The sequence below is a fragment of the Gopherus flavomarginatus genome, chromosome 1 (genome assembly GCF_025201925.1).
Source record: "Gopherus flavomarginatus isolate rGopFla2 chromosome 1, rGopFla2.mat.asm, whole genome shotgun sequence".
In the NCBI taxonomy this organism is placed as follows: domain Eukaryota; kingdom Metazoa; phylum Chordata; order Testudines; family Testudinidae; genus Gopherus; species Gopherus flavomarginatus.
The window spans coordinates 83823706-83844095 of record NC_066617.1 but is presented as its reverse complement, the minus strand read 5'-3'; the positions used below and the strand labels follow the sequence as shown (position 1 = coordinate 83844095).

Below are 20390 nucleotides of genomic sequence, written 5' to 3'. Positions count from 1 at the left end.
GTTGTCTGCATGTTAGCTTTCCCTGTGGAGGAGAGATGCCACTGTCAGTTTTCCCCTATCCTATCTGTTACAGTAGGAGGCCCCGATGGACTCCTCACAACTTCCTGCCCTCCTGCTGCTGGAGTGAAAGAGCCAAATGTTCCAGTGTTTCCTAGTATGGGGAAAGGAAAGGCAGATTGTGGTGGCCTCTCTTCCCCTAGGGAGTTTTGGTAACAGCAGTAGTTGTAAGGGGAGGTTGGTAAATAGCAGTAGATGACTTTATTTCTTCCATCTGTGCTTACTCCACAAGGGAGGTGGAATTTGCTAATGAGGGGGGAAATGATCAGTCCTACAAAATAAGACTGTGCTGAAAGACTGCCATACAGGAAGAGGAGCAGCCAGGTGGTATCGAGCCAATCCCAAAAGATGATTGGATCTATGTGGAGACCAGCAATTGGAAACAGATTTTGCCATTCACTGTGCTGTGAAGCACTGGACTAATATTGCTAAAATTCACATGAACCAACTTCAAATGTAACATTCATGTGAATATTCAGGTAGATGTGTTCATCTTGAAATCTTTGCCCTCTTCTCACTGATTGGACAAAAAAAATTGTAAAAAGAGAAGAAACAATTCCACATGACTTTGGCTTCACAAACTGTGATTGGTCACCTTAGGCTGAAATGTTCAGAGTACTCAAACAAACATTCATAAACATCAGCCTATTCATGGAGGACTAGTTAATATATTAAGGCTTACATTAATGTAGATATCATTCGCTATAAATAACTCATCCCACTTTAGTACGGTGACTAATAAAGCTGAACATTTTCCCTTTGACACCACAAGTAGAATGAAACCTTGTCTGGGGGGCGGAGGGTGGGGGAGATAAGACAGTTCAATGCAAGAGACTACCTCTCCAAGAAATTAATATTGGTTATTTTCCCCATCAAGTCGTCTTGAACATGTACAATATTTTCTCCTACCATCCCATCACAAGAAAGTTTTGAGCTTCTACTGTAATTAAGCAGTACTTATTAGTTTATTACAGATTTTTGTTACAGTGCTCTAACACTAACACTGTGGTGATGCTTGTTAATGTATTTATTTTAATTAGCACATGCGGCCTTTAATTGCCACCATTCCCAGGAAATATTAGCACAATGGAAATAAATTTATTTTGTGTCTTCCAGTATGTTGCAGCAAAAAGAAAAAGAGCTCTTACAAGTGTAGCTGTTGCTTTTTTCCAAACACTGTTACTGTTTCATGTACTGGTAAGTCCTTAAACAGTATGACAGATTCCAACCACAAATTTCATAATTTTGTCAGCTGAAATTCAGTGTCTATTCTGTGAAGCCACATCTAGAGCTAACTTTGTATTAGTCATCTTAGCCACATGTAAGACAGTCTTATTGCACATATAATTATCCTGTGTTCTGAATGTAGTCATTTTGTCTTGCAGCCAGTCCTCTCAATATCACAGTGAGAGACAAAGATCCCAAAATGAAGGACAGCTCTAGGGTGACCAGATGTCCCAATTTTATAGGGACAGTCCCGATATTTGGGACTTCATCTTATATAGGCTTCTATAACTCCCCACCCCCGTCCCAATTTTTCACACTTGCTATCTGGTCACTCTAGACAGCTCTTGCTTCCTCCTTTGGTGTGACACTCAATTGAAGAGTCAGAGGCCCTTCATTGAGAATTCCCAACCCTCACTCCCCAGGGCCCTCTTCAGCTGCAGTGCTTATCATGAAGAGACAGGCTGTCTCAGAATAGTTTGTAATGAAGATATTATCCTGAATGGAAGAGATGAGTGGGGGAGATAACAGAAAGTATGGGAAACTTTCCACAGGGGAAGAATATTTACAGAATATACTGATGTGATTCTAGATATGAAATACTATATTACTGCGCTATTGGACTGTTCTGCATCATTGTCAAACTCTATATTTATCCGGGACCTTCATTCATGATACATTAGTATCATATTGATATTAACTTGGCCACCTAGTTGTGTGGGAGAAAAAAGCACATGGATTTTATTTTCAAACAAAAGAAAATGCCAACATATTTTGCTTTGACTATATGCTTTTCATAACCAATGAATTTACTCTAGTAGACCAGCTCACTTTTCTGGGAATCATCTTAACTTTTTTTTTTAAAAGCTCTTTTGTTAAGGCTTCTCTGTACTGCAATTGTACAACAATCCTGCAAATACACATATGAGCAGTCCCATTAAATTCAACAGGACTACTCGTGTGTGTATGCAGGAACAGAGTCTAAATGTATTCTGTGCCCAGGATTGGGAAGCTAGAGGAATTGTCGGTGAAACTGCAATTGGGCCCCTTGCCAAACATATTTTTTAATGTGCTTTGGGATGAAAGAATGTACATGCAAGTTATTTATTTCATAAGTTATTTCTATAAAGAAAGTATTATATTTGTCTGCTAGGCTTCTGCTACTGAGTAATGAGTGTGAGAAACCAGCAAATTTCTTTTGTTTCCCTGCAGGCAGCCAACAGTTCCATGTTTGCTTCATAAATGAAGCAACTTTAAGCATATTCATATTCCTTGTGGAGTGACAGACTGAGTCTGCATTGATTGAATCAGTATGGATCCTGGGCAGCAAAGATATGAGAATGAAGTGTGTGTTTGTTACTGTGAAACCAGCAGTGAATTGAACAGCATCAAGAAGAGTGTGCTCTGACCAGGACTCTATTTTATTCAAATACCTACCTTGTGTGGAATTGGGAGTCATTGAACTGTATAGTCCTTAGAGCTGATTCTGGCAAAGGAAACAGGTGGCCTGAACAAAAAAGACATCTTTCAAATGCCTCCAGAAACATGTAATCTTTGAAAGTCATAAGGAAGTTTGTATTCTTAATTTACATCCTGTGTCCTCTTGCTTACCCTGATGCCTACAAATGGAGTTCTCTGAATTGGAAAAAAAAATGCAGAAATGGATACAGAAACACACTCTTCAGTATTGTTATATAAAACTTGCAAGTCAGATGGTGCACTGGACCAGCGTGCTAGCCTTTCACTTCTAAGGAACTGGTTTCATATCTAGCAAAGGTCATATGTAAAATGAGATGTGGTCTCTATCTTGTGCCAGGTAGATGTATGTCCACCTCAAAAACCTCCACAGAACTTGGCTTGGCTGGTGGTCTCCATTTAGGAGAAGCAAAGAATGAATCAGAAAGAAGTAAAGCGGAAGTGACAGTAGCAAGATGGAGCTTTGACAGCATTAGGAGAAACTGTTCTATGTGTGAAGACTCCAATTAAAATTCCAGCCACAGAATGGGGAGGGAAAACAAAGTTTGAATTGCATTCAACATCTGGAATAACATTACACTCATGAAACCTTTTCTAAATATTGATGATGCATGCCACTGATTCCTTAGCTTATATAAGATGTAGGAAATGTGGAAGATACTGAGACTGAATTTATTAATTACTGCTGACATACAGTAAAAGCTATTTGCATTGTGTTTTAAATGACTAATAAGGTTTTCCCCTCCCCACCCTTTTTTTAAGATGAATTCTAGTCAAGGTATGGAAGCTTTATGTCCAGTTGTCCTCAGTGTCTATTGCTATTATTAAATACATGAACTACAGAAACAAGACTGATAATAAATTAAGACTTTGTCAGACATGCATTTTTAAGGAGGCACTGAAAATACTATACTGGAACTTGCAACTTGTGTTTTATGCATCCCATTTGTACAGGCTCTTTCCAGAAAATGGACCCTACTTATTTATCTATTTTAATGTTGTTTGCTGCAGAAAGAAGGAATGTCTCACCCCAAATGACAAACTGACTAACAGCTTACCATTAACCCAGTAACAGTTAATTAAAATATGTCTAAAATATTTTGTTTTAATGTCTTCATAAAGCTGACTATATTTTAGAGATACTTTTAGAAGAACTCTCATGGATGCTTTAGTTATTTCCTTAATCTGCTATGAACTATATGTCAAAGGAATTTACTATATATAGGGTAAATTAATTATAAAGACATCAGAGTGTCACAATGTACAAAAAGTATTATGATCAATGATGGAAATTACAGATATGTATAGACAATTTGAGTGGAAACTTGGCAAGTCAACGGCAAACTCCTATTGATTTCAATGGGATCAAAATTTGCCCTTTAGAGTCTTGTTTTCAGTGTTCTAGCAGTGATCCTTGGTGTAAACTGTCATAGCTCCATTAAAGTCAATCGAGCTATGATAATTTACACCAATTGAGGATCTGTCCCTAGAGCAGGTCAAGAGGCTTTTGTGTAAGTCAGAATTGAACCTTAATATCCTGACTTTCATAAGATGCTGGAGCACCCACTACTTCAATTGAAATAAATGGGAGAAGCTCAGCACCTCTAAAAATCAGACCCTTAGCAACTTTTAGCACTACAGAAAACCAAGCAGTAGAATTCTCCATCTCTAGCAGCTCAGTCTGACACAATAATGTATGTCTGTATTTCTTAAACTAGTATTTCAAGCCTACTTTAAAAGTTCCACTTTTAGAATCTCAGCATGACCTAATGTTTGTTTGTGAACTTGCACCCAGAGCCCTGCAGTGAGACTAGGATCCTGCAGAACCTGCTGCCATAATAGTGGGAGTGGGTAAAATGTACTTTGTTGGCAGGATTGGGTGGGCAAAAAAACCCCATCAAAACTGGTAATTTGCAGGAAAAACACTAAATATCTCATCAGTTTGTCAAAGAGAATTTCAGAAATGTAAAGCAAGTTTTTTATTTTAAATAAATGTTTTAATGCTTATATTTAAGCAAGGGATAGAAAGATTTGATGTCTATTATAACAGGAGTTAAAAGTATTTTTACATGGTTTTAAGCAAGATTTGTTTATTCTTTTAGTGATAAAAATTTTGTGTGTGTGTGTATTAACCGACTGGTGTTTGGTTTTAATAGGATAGGGGGATCGATCTCTCTCAGACAGGATTTGCAGAATCTAAGGTTTTTGCAGGTGGGAGTGGGATAAAAAATACAAGAAACAATGCGGGAGCAGGTGAGAGTGGGTATTGCAGAAGCAGGATTAAAAAAAAATAACCCCATGCAGGGCTCTACTTACACCTTACTGGTTGTGTTGAGATTGCTTGAATACATGTTCTGACAAAGAGGAAATATGCCCATAATAAACTAACAGTAAAACACTAAGCATTTGCAGTAATGAATCCTGATGCGTCTAAAATTAGGCTTTGACATTCAAATTACAGGTTTGGGGTTTTTTTGTTTAGTGCATATTTCACCCTTGAGAACAATGAATAATGCATTTATAAATTGATATAAAATTTGCCCATAAATGCAATGCTACTAAACAGTAACAATCTCCAAGCTTAGTTATAATACAGGGTTTATAACAATGCCACACATTCATCGTCGAACAAGTTTAAATTTAAGGCTGAATGACATTCATCTATCTCACTGAAACAGCTCCCATGTATAATCCTTCTGAGAGCACAAAGTTTACACAATCATAATTGTTCTCATTTGGAATGTAAATAATGTCCATTAGCACAAAGTGGAACAGCATCACGTGAAGTGTGTGAGCTGGATAATCAATTTGATGGCTCATGACTTTTCCTTCATTTTTATCCAACTTAACAGGTTTAAACTGAGTGTTTGGGCCGCCTTAGAGGAGTATCACAAACCTGAATATATTTAAATATTTCTAAATATCGTAGATTGTTTGGCATTTGGAAATCTAATAAGAATGTAAATTTTTATAAAGGGCCTGATTCTGCTACCTGCTGTGTAGAATTTACTCCATGCATAGTGTCTGCCGATTTACAAAAAGCAGTTGATATCTCTGGGACCACTGCTGGAGTAATGGTGGCAGAATGAAGCCCTTAATTACTTGGTCCTATCTTGTAAGTAGTTGTGCAATTCCTGAATACAAATCAATTTGAAAATCCTTCATTTTTGGGAAGGGTCAGGCCATGCATTGTTCTGATTTGAAAAATAAGTGTCCATTTGTTAAAATGGACTGTTTTTGTTATATTAAGGTCAACCTAAATTATTCTCAGATCTCAGTGGATTTTGTAAGGAAGAAACATTTGAAAGTTTCCTTGGGAGTAGCTGAACTTTGCATGCTATTAATAGCAGCTTTGTGAGAATAAAAAGCAGCTAATGGTATACTGCAAAATTCAATGTGCTCTTTTAGAAGTGTGTTTACTTGAATAAACTAATGGTACTTATTTAGTCATGAAGTCGTTTTATAAGAAAGCTTTTAAAAATTAATGTGCTATATCATGGGACATGTATAAAATCTTAAAACTTGCACATTTTCTAGACTCTGATCTTCACCAGCTATGTATTTTCTGTTGCTATCCCTTTGTAATATGGTGAAACTGCTCAGCACACACAATACAACTGTTAAATTGAAAAGTTAACAGTGTACTACTATAGCTATTTTCAATGAGATTTGCATTTAAGAATTATCCAAAAATTCTCTCCAGGTAAAAGTTGATTCAACTATGTATTAAAAATAGATGTACAGTAATAGTGTCAGTTGCTATTATATTAGCAAATGGAAGGGATGTGGAGATTTCAGACTCTTTAGAGACAGAGGCACAAACATTGGCGGTTGCATCATGTGAGGGAGTTTGTATATTTTGATGTAAATAACAAAATCTTGTATATTTACATTCTAACTGAAAGGTTAAGCAACAAAGTTTATAAAATGTGATGTGTATGTATATATATGTCCTCTTAAAAATAGATGTAAGCCCTGATCCTTTTTTATACTGGTTTGAAAATGGAATTACATTATATACATATACTTTATTGTTCTAAATAAAGATTTTATGCACTGCCATGCTATGAGCAGAACCGGCGCCACGGTTTCTCGCGCTCTAGGTGCACGGGCATTTCGCCGCCCCCCCCCCTGCGCTGATCCTGCGGCTCCGGTGGAGCTGCCGCAGGCATGCCTGCAGGAGGTCCACCGGAGCCGTGGGAGCAGCTGACCATCTGCAGGCATGCCTGCCGCCCCCCCCCTCCAGCAAAATGCCACCCCCTCAATAATCCTGGCATCCTAGGCAATTGCCTAGGCTGCCTAAATGGTAGCACTGGCCCTGGCTATGAGTACATTGTCTTGACTCAGTCATGTTCATGATCGCTCATAAATCTCGGCATACTCTTAAATGGATTTAATGGTATTTGAGACCCTTTTACATGAAGACGCTATAAAGTTATGTGCAGATGTTTCTGAAATACAGTTCTATGAAGTCGTAAGATATGTTATACCCATTATCAAGCTTCTAGTGCCAACACACATTTTTATTTGTGATTCAGGACACTACACCCAAACCTCAAATTTAAATTAAAAATTATTGTAGCTCCTTAAGGGTATGTCTACATAGCAATTAAACACCCGCAACTGGCCTGGGTCAGTTGACTCAGGCTTATGGGTTTTGGCTGTGGACTGTAAAATTGCAGTGTAAACCTTCAGGCTCAGGCTGGAGCCTGGACTCTGGGGCCCTCCCTCCTCACTGGGTCTCAGAGCTTGGGCTCTATCTTCAGCCTGAACATCCACACCACAATTTTACAGCCCAGGCCCTGTGAGCCTCAGTCAGCTGACCCAGGCCAGCTATGGGTGTTCAACTGCTATGTAGACATGCCCAAAGGAGGACAAATACAGATCTCAGACACTTAGGGTAACTTTCCTAGTCCCATGTAGATATTAATCATTTGGATCCAATGCTCGTACTTTGGTTTCAATTGCCATGAAAAAAAATTGTGAACGCAACCTATTTTACAATGTCTATTTTTGGAAAAAGGTAATTTATAGTCTAAGACCTGAAATGTTCTATAGAGTTGAGAGAATCCCTTACTTGATGTATTTTGTGCTTTATTTTACATAATTGTAGGTCTCCAAAAAGATGCAAGTCATATTATAGTCAAAGATGAATAAGAAAAAAATTGTTTTTTCCTCAGAGGAAGGATTTCTCCCCAGAATCGAAGGCAACTGAGTATAGGTTTCCTAGCCTATAGCTAGCAGAAAAGCAACACTTAGCACTATAACAATATGAATTGCATTACAGCAAGTTTAACAGTTTAAGGCCAAATGGAGCTACACTGATTTACACCAGGTGAGAGTGTGACCCACTGGCTCCAAGATCATTTTAGTTTGTGTTAGACATAATTGTTTTCTGCAGAAACTACTTACTTTATATTTTTTCAGAAAGTTCCTGAATGATAACAATTGACAATTTTTATTTTTAATGAATATGGTTCAGGATTTCACATTTTACTGCAGCTAATAACGTTCCAGCTTCTTACTCCTTCCATGTAACTATTGGTGGTAGAAATTCTTCCAAAGTTCAAAACTATTCTAAAAGACCTCAAGTTTCCCCATTAACTGCACTGGCCATGTGCTAACACAATCAAAATTTTAGATTGTAGAATGTATAAAAGAAATTCACATGCACTGCTGAATCCTAGAGTTATGGAGAGTAAGGACCCCCCACCATACTCCCAAAAAGGTTATTTCAACACAATACAGGAACATTTCCCATAAGCAATTACTGCTGTCCTGATTTGTGGCCTCTTCTGTGCAATCCCATGAAAAGCAAGCAGGAATTAAAAATACAGATATGATTTTTCTCCAGGCTTGGGCCTCTAGCCAAATACAGGCCAATTATCTTTCTTTTTTTGTCACAATGTGACATTTTTCTTGAGCTCATGGAATAATATTCCACTGAGATCATAAAAACTTCTTTCTTTATTTGTTACATATTTGTGCTTTTTAGAATAGTAAGATCTGCCCAATTAAAGTTAAGAAGCTGGAAGGTAACCTGTAGCTTTTATCAATTTAACTATTACAAGCAACAAAATATCAAATTACAAATTTCTCCTGGTCATCACTTATATTGAGACTGATGATTATTAGGGCTCATTGGCTATTTAACCCTGAAGTTACTTAACCGTCATTGACTAAATAACCCTGAAGTTAAATATTTTAGGCCACCCTTCTATTAGACCAGGGGTCCCCAACGCGGTGCCCGTGGGCACCGGGCATCTAAATGCACCCGCGTCCTGGCCGGTGGTCGAACATCCGCCGAAATGCCACCGAATTTCAGCAGCGATGCCTCTGGATGCTGCTGCTTGTTGAATTTCAGCGGCATTTCGGCGGATGCTCAACCACCGCCACGGTCCTTCGTCTGGCGGGCGCCAGATGAAAAGGTTGGGGACCACTGTATTAGACTATACTGTCAGCATTAACAAAACAGGTAACAACCTTCAACTTTGTAGACAACAAAGCCAATTAACAGAATGAAATAAGGCAGAGAGGAAGTGTCTAAACTCTTGAATGACTCCCTGAGAACAATAAGGCAAATTTTCTTGGGCAATTGCCTCTTTGCCAAAGTTTGGATGAAAAGCATCCCAGTGAAGTAGTTAAATTGCTCTGTAGCATATGGACATAGATTATTACTTGTTTTGTACAGTTACACAATTTTCTGGCACTGTAAAACTTGCAAATGTTTTCTAGATTTATTTATAATGCTGTACCTTAAGTATTAGACAAGTGATTGATCAACTTCACTCCAGTACAGCCTGCGGCTATTTAAGTAGCTGCTTGGGGGGAAAATATTTAATAATACACTCTTCAATCTAGCAGAGAAAGGTATAACACAATCCAATGGCTGGAAGTTGAAGCTAGATACATTCAGAGTGAAAATAAGGTGTACATTTTTAACAGTGAGAGTAATTAACCATTGGAACAATTAAGCATAGCATACGTTTGAAATACAGTATAGAGCCAATATTCATAATTTCAACTACAAAAATGATACACATATACAGATAGCATAATCATAACCAGCAAACCATAACCCTGTCTTAGACACCTTATTTGATCTCCTTTATACAAGATTTGGTGCCACTACAGGACCTTGGTTGCAACAATGATCTATACGGTCCCAGATTATGTCAACATTACACCATCAATGCAAAAATTGATGCAGGAAGGAATGATACAAACATCACTGACTGCATTCCAAGAGCTCCCCATCCTTGGTTCTGTCTTACTAAAGCTAGTATGGGGTTAGAAGCCGTACTAGTGTATAACAGAAATGGTTTATCAAAATCACATTGAATAACATGATTGAATCTCTTTACAAACTCAAGGTAAAACTTGGTTAGAACAATAGTGGATTGGATCTGCTCTTGCAGCATGGTTCCTGTATGTCTCGTGTGATTTTGCCAAACACTAAAGAACATAGCTACTTTATCTATACAAACTCTGGCAAATGTTTGGAACCCAATTAACATCAAGAGAATATAGATATTAATGTTGTCCATAGTACAGGAATTTTGGCATTCAGCTGTGAAAGCAATGCGGTAGTGTGCCTCAGTTTCCATTTTTTATACAGCACATTAGGTCTGGAGTGTCTTTTCCCCTGTGAAAAGTTCCAATACAGTTAACAGGGATTAACTAAGAAACATGAGTATAAGAAGGTCTTTTAACATAAAGTATGTTTTTATGCATTACTCTTAACATGTTCAAGGGATTTTCCAAAAGCTTAGGCACATTGTACATTTTTACATTTTTTGGTAATAGCAACACAGTTACAAAAATTACCATTAGCAATAACAGCAAATTCACTGAAATGTCCATTTACATTCATGTTTGTCATGTCACACCTTTGGCTCAATGCCACTGAGGTTTGGGCATTTTAGGGTTAACCTGTGGCTTCCCTTTGCAAAAGTAAATTCTCTCTTTCCTGCTTGTCTTGAAGGATCAAACCCTGATTTCTCTTGCTTAAACAGTTCACTGGCTGATTGGGTGTGCTCTCACTGCTAACGGCTATTCACAAGTCTTTCTTCTCCCTGCCAGCCAAGTAATTTGCATCAACACAGAGAGGAGCCAGTTCACCAATTTTCAGATCCTTAACTGCTACCAATTCCAAGGCTAGACTCTGTCTTAAAGAGATACCATCCATTTTCACTAACAAGCTAGACTTAAAGTTCTGTTGTCCTTCCCTTAACAACCTTTGCTTCCACATGGAATCAGATGTTAACTTCACTGTGAAACTACAAGTCATATTCAAAGTGTCTAGAGATGAGAGTATGCCTGCCATCCCCTGCATTCTCAAGAGCTTAACTACACAGCTGTTCTGCTCTGCAGACTCAGCTATGCAGTCTTCCCTCTGAACCTGAGACAGACTATTCACTTAGGGCTGGTCTACACTACGGGGGAAAATTGATCTTAGATACGCAACTTCACCTATGTGAATAACGTAGCTGAAGTCGAAGTATCTAAAATTGAATTACTCACCGTCCTCATGGCATGGGATCGATGTCCACGGCTCCCCCTGTTGATTCTGCAACTCTATTCGAGTTGGTGGAGTTATGGAATCAATATAAGCGTGTTCAGGGACCGATATATCACGTCTAGATGAGACGCGATGTATCGATCCCCGAGCAATCGATTGCTACCCGCCGATACGGCGGGTAGTGAAGACATACCCTTACAGAATCAGCTTGGAGACATTCCTCTCTCAATAACTGTCTCCTGAACAAGCTGGCCAAACACAGTCACTTGGTTATAGGATTGTTCAACTTTCTTAACAGCTTTTATTGCATATGAGACCTTCTCAAAGCTATCCACACTGGATCTTTCAAAAGGAAAAAGTCAGTGGATCCATTCACAACAGAAATTTTCTGGCTGTTAGGAACTGAAACTTCCTTGATTAAATTATTTCCACACCCTTCAGCTAAAGTAACCTGCTTCCACCAATTCCATGAGGATTCCTTTCTCTAGGGCAGGGGTCGGCAGCCTTTTAGAAATTCTGAACAAAACTGGCCCCAGGACCAACCCTTGGGGCACTCCGCTTGAAACCAACTGCCAACTAGACATGGAGCCGTTGATCACCACCCGTTGAGCCCAACAACCTAGCCAGCTTTCTATCCATCTTATAGTCCGTTCATCCAGCCCATACTTCTTTAACTTGCCGGCAAGAACTGTGGGAGACCGTATCAAAAACTTTGCTAAAGTCAAGGAATAACACATCCACTGCTTTCCCCTCATCCACAGACCCAGTTATCTCCTCATAGAAGGCAATTAGTTTAGTCAGGCATGACTTGCCCTTGGTGAATCCATGCTGACTGTTCCTGATCACTTTCCTCTCCTAAGTGCTTCAGAATTGATTCCTTAAGGACTTGCTCCATGATTTTTCCAGGGACTGAGGTGAGGCTGACTGGCCTGTAGTTCCCCGGATCCTCCTCCTTCCCTTTTTTAAAGATGGGCACTACAGTAGCCTTTTTCCAGTCATCTGGGACCTCCTCCGATCACCATGAGTATTTCAAAGATAATGGCCAAGGGCTCTGCAATCACATCTGCCGACTCCTTTAGCACCCTTGGATGCAGCGCATCCAGCCCCATGGACTTGTGCTCATCCAGTTTTTCTAAATAGTCCCAAACCACTTCTTTCTCCACAGAGGGCTGGTCACCTCCTCCCCATGCTGTGCTGCCCAGTGCAGCAGTCTGGGAGCTAACCTTGTTTGTGAAGACAGAGGCAAAAAAAGCATTGAGTACATTACCTTTTTCCACATCCTCTGTCAGTAGATTGCCTCCCCCATTCAGTAAGGGGCCCACACTTTCTTTGACTTTCTTCTTGTTGCTAACATACCTGAAGAAACCCTTCTCGTTACTCTTAACATCTCTTGCTAGCTGCAACTCCAAGTGTGCTTTGGCCTTCCTGATTTCACTCCTGCATGCCTGAGCAATATTTTTATACTCCTCCCTGGTCATTTGTCCAAGCTTCCACTTCTTGAAAGCTTCTTTTTTGCATTTAAGAGCAGCAAGGATTTCACTGTTAAGCCAAGCTGCTCGCCTGCCATATTTACTATTCTTCCTACATATCAGGATGTTTTTTTCCTGCAACCTCAATAAGGATTCTTTAAAATACAGCCAGTTCTCCTGGGCTCCTTCCCCCTCATATTATTCTCCCAGGGGATCCTGCCCATCAGTTCCCTGAGGGAGTCAAAGTCTGCTTTTCTGAAGTCCAGGGTCTGTATTCTGCTGCTCTCCTTTCTTCCTTGTGTCAGGATCCTGAACTCGAACATCTCATGGTCACTGCCTCCCAGGTTCCCATCCACTTTTGCTTCCCCTACTAACTCTTCCCTGTTTGTGAGCAGCAGGTCAAGAAGAGCTCTGCCCCTAGTTGGTTCCTCCAGCACTTGTGCCAGGAAATTGTCCCCTACACTTTCCAAAAACTTCCTGGATTGTCTGTGCACCGCTGTATTGCTCTCCCAGCAGATATCAGGGTGATTAAAGTCTCCCATGAGAACCAGAACCAGTAATACATTTTAACATTTTTTAGAAGGTCTCTCTCTATAAGTCTATATATTATATAACTAAACTATTGTTGTATGTAATAAAGTAAACAAGGTTTTCAAAATGTTTAAGAAGCTTCATTTAAAATTAAATTAAAATGCAGATCTTATGCCACCAGCCCGCTCAGCTCGCTGCTGGCCTGGGGTTCCATTCACCTAGGCTGGCAGCAGGCTTAGTGGGGCCTGTGGCCAGGATCCCGGGTGGCAAGCGGCTGGCAGTCAGAACCCCAGACCAGCAGCGGGCTGAGCGGGACTGGCAGCCGGGACCCTAGACAGGCAGCGGGCTGATGGGCTGAGTTGCTCAGCCCACTGCCGGTCTGGAGTTCCATCCACCGGCTCCTGCCAGCCAGGATCCTGTCTGCTGGCCCTGTTCAGCCCACTGCCGGTCTGGGATCGTGGCCCTGCCCACACAGAGTGAGCACCTACCTTCTTCCTGGTTTTAGCTCACTCTCTTCCTCTCTCTCCACACTGAGAGGAAGGTGGTAGTGCACTGAGAACAAGGCTAGGAGTGAAGGAGCAGGCTGGGGGTTGGGGTGCAGGGTCTGGGCAGGAGCTAGAATGAGGGATGGAGCTCAGGGTTGGGGCATGAGGGAATGTGGGGTGGGTGGGTGCAGGAACTTCCGTTTGGTGCTCAGGGTGGGGGTGGGGACATAGGGGGTGCCGGAGTCAGGGCATGGAGTGTGGGGGAGCCAGGGCAGAGGGCTGGGCATGTGCAGGGGTCAGGGCAGAGGACTAGGGGGGTTCAGGAGGCAGGGCACAGGCCTAGGGGTGTGGGGTGGAGTCGTGAGGATGCTCCCAGCCCCCTGCCCTGAGCGGCTCACGGCAGGGGGCCGGAGGGGATATGCCCTGATTCCACCCTCCTTCCCCAAGGCCCCATCCCTGCCTCTTTTCTGGAGCAGCAAGCACCCTGCTGCTGTGGTTTCTGCTCTGCTTCTCCCCCTCCCTCTCCAGGGCCATCAGCTGTTTGGCAGCAGGGAGGGAGAGGAGGAGGGGCAGGAACCCAGCATGCTGGGGAAGAGGTGGGGGAGGAGGGAGCTTGCAGCAGCAGCCGGAAGGACCAAGCTTCTGCCCCCTGCCCCCACAGGAGAGCGTGGTGGGTGGGGACTCACCTCCTCACTCTGAGCACCAGCAGCGCCCCCACCCCAGGCATCTGTGGTGTCCCCCAAAGCACCTGTGGTGCCCCCGCAAGCTGCAACTCCCCCCCCCCCCCCCCGAGCACCAGCAGCACTCCCGGAGCTGTGTCCTCCTCCACTCTCCCCGCCTCCAAGCACCCACGGCACCACCCTGGAATATCCCCCCAGAACCCACAGTGCCCCCAGGGCCACCCTCCCAAGCTGCCACCTCCCAAGATTTTAGTTACGGGTATATAGTAAAATTCATGGACAGGTCATGGGCCATGAATTTTTGTTTACTGCCTGTGACCTGTGCATGACTTTTACTAAAAAATACCTGTGACTAAGACATAGCCTTAACTATTGCGCGAATTACCCCTTCCCATTTACAGTCACTTAATGTCACTGTGGCAATTACTTGGAAAAATTACTTGTGTAGTTTTTAGCTCTCACAAGTGCAGCAAGTTTGTGTCTGTGGAAGAAAGGTAATTGCATTGTCTGCTTCAGGTCTTCTTTACATCTCCACACCCCTACCTGTACTATTGCTCCATCCCTTCAAACAGTTCCTATATCTTCACCTATGTAGCAGCAGCGCCTTGTAGGGGCACAACCTGTTCTCAGCTGTTTTTACAGTCTCCAAGCTCTATTGTGCAATGAGAAACTCAAACATCTTTTAGGAGTCTATTAGAAATCAGGAGAATCTGTACTATGTGACCAACCACTTCTCTGCAGGCTGCCAGCAGGGCTTTCAGACCACAGTTTTATAACATAATCAGTGCTCTAAAGAAGGGTATTGAACTTAACTTAGAGGAAGCAGAATATGTAGCAATGTATTTATATAAAGGCTACTAGAGTAATGAACACTTTGTTGCTTATGTAAGCTGAGCTATACAATCAGCTAGGCCCTACAACCCCAGTATACACTGGGGGAGGGCAGAGTTGTGGGGACAATATCCCCAAGGGGCAAAGGTTCTGACCAGAGTGGGAGGGGTGAGAAGTTTCTAGCAGCCTCATTTCCACAAAAGCCAGGCCCACAGAATGCCCACTGGGTGCTACAGGCAGAGGAGGTTCTCTGCCCCCTTCCCCGCCCCTCCGATTCTAACCCTAAGCCTCATGCCTGTGCTCAGAATGACTCTGCTCCAGGCTCCCACAGGCCTCTGTGAGGTCATTGCCTCACTCTTGTATCCAGAGCCCGTATAATCGTAACACCATGGGCGGCACGTGATGAGGAGGCGGCTGGGAGTGCCTGGACTGTGGCCCTGTCCCGAGGCCCATCCCTGCTCGGCCCCCTCCCCCGAGACCCCCCGCCCTCTTCTCGCACCTCTTCCCCCCAGGCCCCTCGCTAGGGTTGCCAACTTTCTAATTGCTGAAAACCAAACACCCTTGCCCTGTCCCCTGCCCTGCCTCTTGCCCTCACTCACTCCTCTCCCACATCTCCATCACTCACTCACCCCCACCCCTTCAGCCCCCTCCCCTCTGCCAGCCCCCTCCCTAGCCTCCTCCCTCCAAGCCCCCCTGCGCCCTGGCCCCTCGGGGCAATTGGGGCATGGTGGGGCACAAGGTGGATGGACAGGATTCCCCCTCCCCGCCCCCGGTGGCAGCATCTACCACTGGAGCCTGGTCCAGAAGCCAGCCACTGCTCTCTGGCACCAGCAGCTGAGCAGAGAGCAGCTCCTTCATGTGGCTCCAGCCACAGTTGCTGCTCTTTCTGTCCCACAGTTGTGGAGGCTGATTACTGCAGCCAACTGGACTTTTAGCCTGAGGTCAGCTGTGCTGATTGGACACTGCCAGATTCCCTTTCTGACCACATGTTCTGGTAAAAAACTGGATGCCTTGGCAATCCTACCCCGGCCCCTGCTGCTCGTGCCTCTTTGCCCCTCCCCGAAGGCTTCCCCCCCCCCAGCCTTCGGTCCACCACTCATGCTTCTTTGCCCCTCCCCAAGACACCCACCCGTCCACTGCTTCTGCCTCTTTGCCCCCTCCCCCGAGACCCCCATACGAATGAAGCAGGGATGGGAAGAGGCAGATCAAGGGCAGGGCCTTTGGGGGAAGAGGGTGAGCGAGGCCTCAGCATGAAGCATGGGCACAGCTATGCCAGGGCGCACTTTCAGCAGCAATGCACTCCAAATGTGGTGTGGGTGGCTTAGCCTCCCCAGCCTCTTATACCCACCGCCCATGCATAACACACAGATTAGTGGAAATCAGAAACAATGGGCAAATCTCATTGGGAACTGGGCATCTGGGTGTCGGAGACAGGAACACTTCTTAAGCTGTTTTCAATTAAGCTTGCAGTTTTTGGGGGATGTAGTTCAGACCTGGGTCTGTGCTTGTGGCTAGCATGTCTGGCACAACCAGACAGGGTTCTGAAGTGACAAGGTTCCAGGGAAAATGGGCTTGGGTTAGTCTTGGCACATCAGGTGGCAGTCCCAAAGGAGGTTTCTGTGATCCAACCCATCACACAGGAGCAGCAGCAGTGTTTACTGAAGTGACAATGGGCTAGACCCACAAAGGGATTTAGCCATTACAATGCTTAACATAGCAATCTCTAACTTTTAGGTACCTTACCACACACTGGAATCCACAGACCCAAAAAGACCCAAAAAAGGTGTCTAGGTTCCTACACAGAACCTAGGGGGAAGAAACATGTCTAAGAATAGGATTCACAAAAGCCAGTATGCTGATCAATGAGTCATCTAAGATAGTCAATAGGAAATGAGGAGGAGAGGGGTGGGTCCTAAATCCTGCCACTCAAAGGGACTTGGGTGTCTAAATCCAGACCAGAGGTAGCTACCTGTCTCTGCCTGGGATTCATAGCCATGAACCCTCTCTTGGAGTTAGGTGCCTAAGCCGAGGGTTTTGTTTTTTGTTGTTATTTTGTTGTTTTGGTTGGGTTTTTTTGCAAGAAATACAAGAAGAATAGAAGTAGGCAGAGACCATAGGACTAAGATATTCTGATATGGATTTCTCAATCTCTCCCGAAGCTGTTCCACTATGCAAAAATAATTAAATATGTATTGAGCCAAACAGAACATAAGAATTATTCTATAGCCAAGTAATTAAGGCCCCCACCTAAGAAGTGGGAGATCCAATTTCAAATTCCGTCTTCGTTTCATACATAGAAGAGACTTGAACTGCTGTCTTCTATAGCCTGAGTGAGTAACCTGACTACTGGCCTAAAAGTTATAAGATAGTCCTCTTCTCCTCACCTCTCTCTCTGCTTTGAGTGTATTTAGGTGTGAGCCACCACCTTTCTTGGAAGAAAGGCCTTAGGCACCTAATTCCAGGTGAGGGACAAAAGGCTTGTTGCATCTAGCCCATCACTTAAGGTTGAACTAAGTATATCTTGTTAACATTATTTAAATCTCCAAGCCTGATTTTTTTTAAAATGTGTTAGAGAATTTGTCATGTAATGTGGAAATCTTTTCCAATGGCCTATTAGCATCACTATTAAAAATTTACATCTCAATTCCCACTTTGAACATTCTGCCTTCAATGTGCAGCTACTGATAAAAGATCTGGATGTGATAATAGTGTCAAATGAGGGCAGAGTTCAACAGTAGAGCAAACAGAGGCAGCCACCTTGGCAAGTTGGTAAAATATTTGAGCTAACAGGGACTCTGCCTACATGGTGTGATTTTTACTCATGCCCAGAAACCAAGGACTCCGCTTGAGGACGGAATAATACAATAAAAACACAGATTTTCCCCAGGAGAGTACATGATAATAGCTTTTCTTTGTTCAACTGCCAGCATTTCTCTGACTACAAATAAGATTTCTTCAGTAACAGCAATATTTTTTCCTTATGGAACAGCTTACTTTCAAAACCACCATAATATGTTGCTAAACTGAGCTATGTACTTGATTGATTCTCCCTGCGCTGTTCCCCATAGTACATGTAACATTTCCAGGTTCCTTAGGACATGTTTTGGAATTGTGGATGTTCAGCACCTCTGAAAATCAGGGCCCTTGATACTATAGGTTACAGTGAGCCAGGAGTATAAAATGAAGACAGACCAAGCAAACAGGACAGCATGGATAGCTGGGATACTCATCTCCCATCGACAAAACATGTATGTGTCTCCAGTACTCCAGCACAAAGATGACGCTTGGCAGGCTATACCAGGACATCTCCAGGACACTCTGGAGGTATAAGCAGTAGTTCAGAGGCTGCTCACTGAAAACCAGATTTACCACAATAAACAGGTCCCCCAGGTCTTTTCTTCCTGCTTACACCCCCATTATGTCAGAAGCAAATTTGATTCTTCAGTCGCTCCAGGTAGCATTCTACAATGGTATTATAATTGGGAAACATTTTTCTAAGTAGTTACTTCTCTAGACTAAGCCAATTATCATGGTTTGTTTGGTGCAAACACTGATTCCCTGAATTTTCCTTTAATCTCTTTCATCCTTCAGGATACTGAATCAATTCTCCAACTTTGAAAAGTCACACCAGTTGCACTTTATCCTTCAATGCAAGTATTTGCTCATACGTATACCATGGTGATCAGTCTGTGTGAGAAATCTTCTGTGAGAGCACTGCCAAAGATGGAGTCATCTTGGCCTGCTCTTGAAAGGGTTGTGCTTTCCTTGTTTCTTAGGAATTTTGAAGTCTCCCAAATGTTTTCACTAGCTGTTAGATATCTGCTTCCCTGCCTCAAAGCTCAAGCTTTTGTTGGAACCTATCTTTATGGCTGTGTGTGTGCTGTTGAATAAGTCATATTGAAACACTTCACTTTTTCCATACAATTTCAAAAATGTTTTACAAAGGTGTTCACCAGTTTTGTCCAGCTGTAGTAATAACCCTTACTGGATTGTAATGCAGGTTTAAGCTGTTATAAAACCAATCCTGCTAAAACAATTATACTAGGGATCTACTACAGTGAGGATCAGGCAAATGACTACGCCTAATTATTACAGAAGGGAGATTCCAGCATCCTGAACTTTTGGCCTGTGTGGGATTATTTATTTATTCTTCTCCACTTTCAGCCAGCTGGAAGCTCTCTTCTTCTACGGGACCTCTAGAAGTACCACCCAAAGTGTTTTATCAGAAGCCCATCCTGGCCTGCAGGCCTTTGTCCTTTCTTTACAAGAAGTTTCCATCTACAAGTTAGCAGTTCTTTCTTGAGTCTGTTGGTGTTTGAAATAGGATTAAGGTGTGTCTATACTTGACAATAGATCAATAGGTTTTCAAAGACATAAAATAAAGTTACTTGTTTCAACATCTGAAACATTTCACTTGTCCTCTGATACAATATGGTTAACTTGCCATTGTTTTCATATTTTCTGTGTCAAGAGTTCTTTCTTTGAACCAGATCACCTTTAAAAAATGTATAGCAACATTAAATCCTGTTTACCTGTACTATTCAATGGTTTGAAGCTTTTATGCTTACAAGTAGCTGACAGCCTGGCACAAAACAATCCAGGCCTTTAGCAGAAACTGATGGGAACAGAAGATGAGTTGAGAAATGATAGCCCATAGGGAGAGGCAAAGCCCCGGAAAACCTATGGTGAAGGAGGATTGAGGAGGTGCTTGAGGACGTGGGTGACAGTAAGAGTTTTAGTGGGGAAGGGAGATACAAAAATTGGCTTTTTGAGGTGGATTGAAATTTGGTAATTCCCAAATTCAAAGTTATACAAAAATGAACAAAATCCTCAGTCCTCACTTGGAAAGTGATAAAACTCCTATCGCCTTTTGGAAACCTGGAAGTATGAAATGACCCTAGAAATAAAAACACACAAAAAAGGGAGTAGTCTGCATGCAGTCGGAAAAGATCCACACAATAAAGAGCTCACAGAAAAAAAAAGTGCACTTTGTATTCATTCTTGTTAATCACTGCAAATCCATGAGGTAGGAGCGTTTTACTATTTTAAAATATTCTCTCCTCTTTAAGGTAGAAAATAAGATAGGAGACAAGTCGATATATTTTAGTCTGAAAAG

At 42.4% G+C, this 20390-nt stretch overlaps 1 protein-coding gene across 1 annotated transcript in view; it reads left to right on the top strand.

Annotated features, from left to right (window-relative positions):
• Positions 1-5217, top strand: part of KITLG (KIT ligand) — an 83289-nt gene extending 78072 nt beyond the window's left edge. The window contains exons 9-10 of the mRNA XM_050935852.1: positions 1174-1254; positions 2494-5217. Of these exons, the coding sequence (XP_050791809.1) occupies positions 1174-1213 (40 nt within the window). The 3' untranslated portion in view covers positions 1214-1254; positions 2494-5217. The remainder of the gene's footprint in view (positions 1-1173; positions 1255-2493) is intronic.
• Positions 5218-20390: the final 15173 nt, after the last annotated feature.